The sequence below is a fragment of the Miscanthus floridulus genome, chromosome 2, assembly GCF_019320115.1.
Source record: "Miscanthus floridulus cultivar M001 chromosome 2, ASM1932011v1, whole genome shotgun sequence".
NCBI lineage: Eukaryota > Viridiplantae > Streptophyta > Magnoliopsida > Poales > Poaceae > Miscanthus > Miscanthus floridulus.
In genome coordinates this window covers 33,193,196-33,202,490 of record NC_089581.1, presented here as the reverse complement: position 1 = coordinate 33,202,490, position 9,295 = coordinate 33,193,196, and the positions used below count along the sequence as shown (strand labels likewise).

Genomic DNA, 9,295 nt, shown 5'->3' with positions numbered 1-9,295 from the left:
GACACAGAGCACCGATGCTTCAGCTCTCCAATTCTCACAGCGTGGGCACCGATGCTTCACTATGCTTGTGGACCCTGAGACACCGTCGTAGCGGCCGCGGAGGCAGAAGTGAACGAGGAATAATATTTTTTAACGCTTGAAACACCGGTGAATGAACACCACCGGCTACCACGTGGGCATCAATGCCCCCAAATAGGAAAGAGAGTGTTTGGGCACCGGTAAAAAGCAACGCTGCGGCTAGTCTAAGACACCCGTTTCCTGGGACATTCGCTTCGTCGCGTCACTCTGCCTCCCGCCCGCGCGCAAGGAATCGTCGCGTCGCTCAATCACCGCCCCCCCCCCCCCCCCAATGGATCCGAGGCAGCACTGATCCATCCAAATCATTACGAGATCCTCCATCAGCCTTCCATAGCCCTCGCCAGATTCGTAGGTGGGTATAAGTACAACCCCTGACATTTAGGTATAATGTTTTTGCATTTTTTCCTCAAAAATCTTGAATGAGAACAGGGCGGATGCGATTCAGAGGAACTATGGTGGAGTATGTGCGAAGATGAGTCTATTGTTTAGCTCCCTGGCTCCATTCTTTTTGTACCTCATCCAATGGCTGGATTGCGGCTGTTGTTAGATAGTTCACTGTCGACTATGAAAGGCTGACAAGCCTCAGGGAATTCTGTGGTAATATCTAGCCTATATGAGCATTTCTAAAGCTCCGTGACGCTATCTGCGAATCCGAGCTCAAAAAATGTAACTTGAGTCCTTATGTGTATTATTTCTTGGTTTATGATTGGCGTATTATTATTAGTTTATGTCTTTTTTAGTTGACTGGTGAATGAAAGGACATAATGATAAGTTGATAACAACATTAATGTGTCCTGGAACACGATGATTGAATTGCACGCGCAGAATGGACTGTGAACAGAGGCACTTGGGTTGTATAGCAATACAGACCGGAAAGCGCATCCATAATCAGGTGAGTTGCTTCCTTATAACTTTGATTACAAAGTTTGTTTGCTAGTCGCATGTTTCTTGGGACCAAATTTACCATGCCAACTTCAGCAGATTAGTTTATGTCGACGCCATGTTGATTTTTAGTATATGATAGAAATTGCAGCTTAACAGCTGCTACAATTGATGGCCTTGTTAGTTTTTTTTCGCTCAGGTATTGCTGATCTATCTATGTTTTGTAAATCGTTGTCTGACCTTCATCAATCTAAGAATGGTTGTTTCATGACCGAATGCCTACCTGGTTGATCATCTTTGCACTTTTCCTTTTATTGTCTGCATGATCATTGAAGAGTCACCAAAATTTATTTGAAATCAGCTGTCATAGATTCGTGTTAGTTTAATTTTGTATGGACATCAACCGTCCCCTTCTTTAATTTTAAGATGCGTCAGTGCCCATTGTAAGTAACTAGGCTTGCATATTTATATGCTTCAAGAGGAGTAATTCCTATTGTCTGCATGTTGCAGCTGCTAGCCGATGGAGGGAAAGCAAAACTGTAGCTTGAAAAGCAAGCCCATGGGCTAGAGGCAAGGACTAAAGTCAAACTATAGCGTAAGGACCCTGGATGGTGCCAAAATGCACGATCCTGTGCAATTGGAAGTGTTAATATTCCAAAATATATAGGATTAAGCGTAAGGACCCTGGATGTTGCCAAGTGCAAGATCCTATCAATACTGATGGAAACTTGGTAGATGATCATTATACCTGTGAGTACTGTCTATGTCAAATTTTTAGTTGTTTGAATTAAAACGTACACACGCTCATATATCAATTAGTTGTTTGATGCTCATAGTACTTTAAACCTTCTTGTTTGTCGCCAAGGTGAGTGCAAGGCTGTGTACAGTTTCAGTTCTTCTGTTCTGCTGCGTGCCATCTTGCCTATGATTGATACTTAGTATGTTGTCCCTAGGATTCAAGAATGACTTTGTTGTGGTAGCAACATTTCTTTCAGGAATGATGGTTAGTAAGTTTCCCCTAGGGTTCTGGTCATTGTCTATCTTATAGGATGTAAACACTGAAATTGTAGTCGGAGTCTAACACTTGACTCTGTTTTGGGCTTCTTTCTTAGTTGATCACATCTCTGAAGCATCTAGGAGGTTTGTTAAGATTGACGTAGATTTAGTTTAAAAAATATATTAAGTAACATTTTCCTCTTGACAAACAAGAAGCTAAACAAAAGGAAGTTGCTACCTCTGCCGCTGCGCTGGTGAGTTGGCTTCCTTCCATGTTCCTTCACACAAAGAATATGAGAGTTTGAATGCTTGATGGATGTGGCAATTAGGTTTTATTCTAGAGTTATTCTTGACTTTTTTTGAAACAGAGTTATTCTTGATTTATGCTGATTTGGGTTGGTAGATTGGTAGAACTGCCATTACACTCTGTTTTCTGCATGATCTGAGGTGCAGAAATGTGGTCCATGCCATAGAATGGAAAATACAATATATGTGTTGTGCTGAAATGTATAACTCTGTGCAAATATGTTGCTTTGATTTTTTTCTTCCAAATAGATCCATCTGAAATGTCACTTTGCGCCATATTCTGAAGCTCTCGTAGTATCAAAACTCATTTTGTTATGTTTTTTCTCTGTCTAATTCAAATGTGTTAGCCTGTTGGCCTGAATAAAGGGTCCACACATTTCTGACTAATGACTCACTATTACTCACGTGTTGATTTTTTTTTGGCATTTAGAACTCTCTTTACTGAAGTTGCAGAAATACGATCGAAGGGGGTGTGCAGTTCGGATGCCTTTGTCAAATGACATCAATTCAGATTGCAGGGAATTTGAGGGATTACACAACATTGGTCAAACTGGTATATATCATTGACATTCTGCATTGTCTTTCTTTTAAGTTTAGCATTAGTTTTGGTTCATATTTGAGGCAGATTATAGTATTAGGAGCTCTGCAATTTTAGTCTTTATATTTCCTCCATTGGTGCAAGCGGTAGAGTCTTACCGCCGGTGACCGGAAGGTCCCGGGTTCGAGTCGCGGTCTCCTCGCATTGCACAGGCGAGGGTAAAGCTTGCCACTGACACCCTTCCCCAGACCCCGCACAGAGCGGGAGCTCTCTGCACTGGGTACGCCCCTTTATATTTCCTCCATTGGTCTATTTCTGACTAATAACATTTCATAGATGCATACAACATATGTGATATGCTTGAGCAAAAAAAGGCATATATGAGGGATGTAGATGTTCCAATCAGCTTGATAGTGACATAGTGTTAACATATAAGCTGACATTGGGTTGATTTTTTTAAAAAAAAACTATTACAATTTGGATTTGGATTTAATAAATGTTACAATCATCTTTTTTTTTTAAAAAAAATAAATTTTCTGCAGTGATGACTAACCAACAAAGATCGGATTGGAGGCCTATGGCAGCAGCTCTGTTCGATGTCTGGTGCAAGAGCTATGATCAAGCAATTACGGTCTGGCATGGGACAAGGACATATCAAGATCACAAGGCTCTTGCATTTCATGAGCAAAGCTACAAGTGCTATTTATTGGAGTTTTGAGAAGTTGCATATTTCTCATTTGAAAAAAAATGGCACCAGCCAACGACTATCCAATAACACAGACATGCCGAGCAACCAGTCAAACTAGGTATTCTTCGACGATGTAGCTTTGCTAACATGTATTGGCCAACTGCATTGGAACATATTACGTAAACTTGATGTTAATCTACATGATATGTTCCCTTCAATTTTTTTAGGCACATGATGTATATTCATTTATTTGCTGTTCTGCATTATATTATTTTTTGTCCAAATTTTATGAGCCCGTAGCAAAGCATGGGTCAATTTTCTACTGTTGCATGTCAGATTGGATGGCATAAGGGCTTCATGAGCTAACTCAAAATTCCCATCTACTGCAACAAGGAAGAGCACGTTGTCATTTTGTGTTTTTAGATTGAATATCATTTTAACGTTGGTATTTAATTTTATAGTATTATTATCTTATTGTGCGATTTATTTGTTTTCAGTACCAAATTTTAGTTTCCTGTAGTAATGTACGGGCACACTACCTAGTTATTTGTGAGAGATAAAAAATGCAGCTTGTTGGAAGTTATCTAAAAACTCATCTAAAAATATGATAAATTTTGTTTGACGAAACAAGTGTAGAGAATGTCTATTTGTTGGAAATTTGTGATCAAACGTACTCGGCGGGCTATAACAAACGTACCTGTAACACGGTCGGGGGCAGTGGGTCGACGAGGGCAGTAGACGCGATGACAGCCATGTGCCATGTGTGTGAAACCGTAGTGCGTTTGCAGCAAATTTAAGTGTGAAATAAGGTTTTAGAAGTACGTTAATCTATTTGAGAACGTGGGACATATTCAAAAATTCTTAATAAATTCACTTTTGTCTTAAATGCAATGCTAGAAAAAAAAGGAATCGGTCGTATACTGAGGCAATACCACAGCTCTTTCCAGACACACGAGGAGAGCGACTGAGGGGCCGCGCAAGCCAGCGCGTCTAATCGCCGATGATGGCTAGGTAGTATGATTAGCGAGTAATAGACCATGATCTCCTTACGATAGGGAGGGCAGAGCCTATTGTATAGCAGTAATAACCCCTACTATGCCATGTTCGTGGCACGTCGTTGTAACTTTCACTATTCCTCGATCTTAATACAAAAATGTGCAAACCTTTTCCGTATTTGAGAGAAAAAAAAGAAAAAGGAATTGGCTTTGAATGCATGTGTCTCTCTGTTTTGACTAAAATCATAAAAAAACAAATGGAAGTAATAAACTAAATCTATTGGTGTCACAGGTGCAAAAAGCTTGTTCGTAGCCTGTTGGCCTTCTCGCGTAGTAGAAGCTGGCAGGATGGGCCTGCCCTCCTCAAGTTCCTTTCCCCCATTCCTCTATTTATTTCGAAGAAAAGAGAGCTCTATTCATTACTCAGAAAAATTATTACATTTCTTAGCAACTAATTACTCTACACACTAGGAAATGATCACGCCATGCCATAGCATATACTCGCTTCGCAAGTTTCGTGAGTTCATGGCTACACCATTTTGCTCTCTTCTCAAATGCTTCAATCACAAATAGTTTTGAGAAGACACCTCCGACTTCCTTTGTCTCTCTGATAATTGGATACATGCTCAATCTTTGACTCAAGTATGGACTTTCTCCCGCACCACTCTGCCCCAAGTTGTAAGCCCTCCCAGACAGCGGCGGATCCACAGGGGGGGCTGGGGGGGCTCCAGCCCCCCCTAATTTCTTGATTTCAAGCCTAATCACTGTAGCAAAACCTTGATTTCATCATTAAATCTTCATGCAAATCAACATCTCCATTGTTTTAGCCCCCCCCCCCCCTTATCCCGCATCGTACATCCGCCACTGCTCCCAGACACCATAGCTTCGACCTCCTCAGCGTCCTGAGCATGCTTGGAAGACGACCCTCCAAGCCGTTAGCTCCACTCTTTTGGTCCAATCTCGTATAACGACTCCGATGCGTAAAAAAAACATTAAACGCACCATCAATATTAATTTTAAAGCGGCCATTAGGCCTCCCTTCCCTCCATCTAACACTTACACTCTGTTCAAATCCTCCCTCGTACTACGCTTTCATACGACTCCATGGTGCTTTCAACAAATTGTTTGATTTTAGAGGAGGCAACCTCACGGATAACGTATGGACAGAACCATACATATGTGGTAGTACGTGTGCATCAGTACATATATTCCATTTTCGTAATCTAGGGAAAAATCAGTTTTCTTAAGATTTTCCAAAGATAATCTAACACTCTATCTTGTCTTTAAAATACAGTGTATTGAAGGTTCAAAATTTCTCGAAGATTATAAGGTATTATGGATTGCTTAACCTCATCTATACGTGCTTTCCTTTAAACCTACTTCATATACGTATGTCTTTTAAACACTATCTTGCACAAAATAACTTCTATAATAAGAATCAATAACATGCATACATGCCCTTTAAAAGTAATATGTTACTAGTAGAAAATTAAACAAGTTGACAATAAAACTATCTAATTGCTATTAGTGAAGGGCAAACTAGTTTTTTTTGCCAGACTCCTATTTTTGACATAAAATTGATTTGGATACCTTGTATTTCTGAGCCGATGAGTACGAAATCCCTAGGATTCTAAAAAAAGTTTGATTTTTTTTTTTGAAGAAGTTCCTTAAAATGGGTGATGAGCAAAGGAAGAGAAGAGAAGAGAAAAGAAAAGAAAAGATAGGAGGCGTGCGGATGTAGAACCACCAAACATTGATAAAGTCCGTTTAGAATGTAATCAGGTCTAATGCTCATCAGTCACCACTCAAATCTTGTGAGGTGTACTATTTTGTACTTGTGATGAGCAAAGGAGTATGTTACTAGTAGAAAATTAAACAAGTTGACAACCAAACTATCTAATTACTATTAGTGAAGGGCAAACTAGTTTTTTTGCCAAACTTCTATTTGACATAGAATTGGTCGGATACATTGTATTTCAAAGCGGGTGAGTACGAGATCCCTGGGATTCTCAAGGGGAAGAAGTTCCTTAAAATGGGTGACGACCAGAAGAAGAGAAGAGAAAAAAATAGGAGGCGTGTGCGGCCGGTGCGGCAGCTATATACGTAGAACCACCAAACATTGATAAGTCTGTTTAGAATGTAATCATGTCTGATGCTCATCAGTCACCACTCAAATCTTGTGACGACTATTTTGTACTTATGCTCACCATGGACCCCAAACAAAAATCAACATAATGAAAAAGATCGACTTTCCTATAGCAAATATAGTGCACACAAGTCTAGTGCATATATAATAAAGAAGCTACATGAGTAGCAAAACCATTTTCTTTAGGCCACTTGGAAAGTTGGAACCTAGTCACTGACATTGGCACATTGCTGCTGTCGAGAGTATATTTCGCTGAGACGAGTTCCCTCTCTCGCTGGCCTGTCGTCTGTCGACCAACTTTTTTTTTTTGAAAGATCCGGTAATCGACCAACTTTGTTGCTTGTCTTTCTCGAAAACATCGAAGATGCTTCTATTTTACCTACAGGATCTAATCGTCTGAGAAGATTTGTCAGGATCTCTGTGTTTTTTCCTTATTTGATCGTTGCCGCCCGCCCTGCAGCAATCCTATTCCTTGGTCTTGGCGTTCCATCCCTTCTTCCGTGTCGAGCTCCCTACTCCCGCTCGCAATGGACACGGCCGACGACTCTACCATGCACATCGTCATCTTCCCGTGGCTCGCTTTCGGCCACCTGCTTCCCTGCCTCGAGCTCGCCGAGCGTCTGGCCACGCGCGGCCACCGCGTGTCGTTCGTTTCCACGCCGCGCAACCTCGAGCGACTCCCGCCGGTGCGTCCCGCGCTGGCGCCGCTCGTCGAGCTCGTCGCGCTGCCGCTCCCACGCATCGACGGCCTCCCGGACGGCGCCGAGGCCACCAGCGACGTGCCCAACGACAAGTTCGAGCTCCACAGGAAGGCCTTCGACGCCCTCGCCGCGTCGTTCGCGGCGTTCCTTGACGCCGCGTGCGCGGCGGTGGATGGAGCCAGGAGGAGGCCCGACTGGGTCATCGCCGACTTCATCCACCACTGGGTCGCCGCTGCTGCCCAGGACCGCAACGTTCCATGCGCTATGTTCGTCCCCTGCGCTGCAAGCATCGCGGGCTCCGCCGGCCCGCCGACGCCGGTGGACTCGCACGCGGAGCAGCAGCGGCAGGCGATCGACCAGTCCATGAGCGCGGCCCCAGCTTTCGAGCAGCAGCAGGCCGCGAAGCTTTTCGCCACCGAGGGCGACTCGGGGCCGTCCGTCATCAGCCGCTTCGTCCAGACGCTGGCGAGGTCCAGGTTTGTCGCCACTCGGAGCTGTCCCGAGCTGGAGCCCGAAGCGTTCCCGCTCCTGACGAGGCTCTACGGCAATCCGGCCGTCCCGCTCGGCCTGCTGCCGCCGCAACCCGACGGAACGCGCGGCGTCAGCAGGAGCACAGAGGACGACTCGACCATGCGGTGGCTCGACGCGCAGCCCGCCAAGTCGGTCGTGTACGTCGCGTTAGGGACCGAGGCGCCGCTGCGTGTCGAGCTGCTCCGCGAGCTTGCCCACGGCCTGGAGCTCGCCGGGACGCGCTTCCTCTGGGCCCTCAGGACGCCGGTCGGCGTCCAAGAAGACAGCATCATACCCGACGGGTTCGTGGAGCGCACCGGCGACCGTGGGCTCGTGGCGACGCGGTGGGTTCCTCAGGTCAGAGTGCTGGCGCATGGCGCCGTCGGCGCGTTCCTGACGCACTGCGGGTGGGGTTCCATCGTCGAGGGGCTCCAGTTCGGGCACCCGCTGATCATGCTGCCCATCTTCGGCGACCAAGGCCCCAACGCGCGGCTCATGGAGGGGTGGAAGGTCGGATTGCAGGTGGCGAGGAACGACAAGGACGGATCTTTCGACCGACACGGCGTTGCCGGAGCAGTTCGGGCCGTCGCGGTGGAGGAGGAGGGGAAGGTGTTGGCGACCAACGCTAGGAAGCTGCAGCACATCGTGGCGGACAGAGCGTGCCAAGAGAGGTGCATCGACGTGTTTATTCAGCATTTGAGATCCTGCAGGGGATGAAGTAAATTCTGGGCTATTTTGTTGGTGACCACTAGTATGAGCCGCGCGCCCCTGCGCGCGAGTGCAGGCGACTATTGTTTGGTCTATGCGGGAAGGCGTTGTAGGTCACAGGCACTGGTGATGTATATGGCCAGGATGCATCGATGCATATATATTTACATGTTATACAGATACGGCGAGGGCAAGCAAAATTTGCTAGGTCTGCAAAGGTAGAATTCATACGGTAGAAGCAGCGGTGACGTACAAAGGTAGCGAATGACCACGGCTGTGAATATGGACATATAGGCTCCACATACTACAGGCTAGCTATATGATACATGTGAGTGTTTGATTTTTCATGGCACCAGATGGTGTAACGAAGGCCCCGTTCTGTCACATCGAATATTTAGACATATGCATGAAGTATTAAATATAGATTAATTACGAAACTAATTACACAACTTACGACTAATTTACGAGACGAATCTTTTAAGCCTAATTAGTCCATGATTTGACAACGCAGTGCTACAGTAAACATATGCTAATGATAGATTAATTAGGCTTAAAAAATTGTCTCGCAAATTAGCCTCTATCTATATAATTGGTTTTGTAATTAATCTATATTTAATGCTCTTTATTAATACCTAAACATTCGATGTGACGTAAATTTTAGTAGCAGAACCAAACACCCCCCGAAGTCTGCGGTCGATGATCAGTTAAGGTGGCGACAAAATGAGATGTGCGTCAGAACACTGAAAG

At 44.7% G+C, this 9,295-nt stretch overlaps 1 protein-coding gene and 1 long non-coding RNA gene across 2 annotated transcripts; both read left to right on the top strand.

Moving 5' to 3' along the window:
• The first annotated feature begins 374 nt into the window (after nt 1-374).
• On the top strand, nt 375-3,873 carry LOC136538386 (uncharacterized). The gene is made up of 3 exons (XR_010779321.1): nt 375-970; nt 1,471-2,815; nt 3,343-3,873. It is a non-coding gene; the product is annotated as an uncharacterized lncRNA (long non-coding RNA).
• Nucleotides 3,874-6,685: 2,812 nt separating this feature from the next.
• LOC136538384 (UDP-glycosyltransferase 91B1-like) lies at nt 6,686-8,920 on the top strand. The gene has a single exon (XM_066530361.1). It carries the CDS (start codon nt 7,157-7,159, stop codon nt 8,555-8,557), a length of 1,401 nt encoding a protein of 466 aa, XP_066386458.1. The 5' UTR covers nt 6,686-7,156; the 3' UTR covers nt 8,558-8,920.
• Nucleotides 8,921-9,295: the final 375 nt, after the last annotated feature.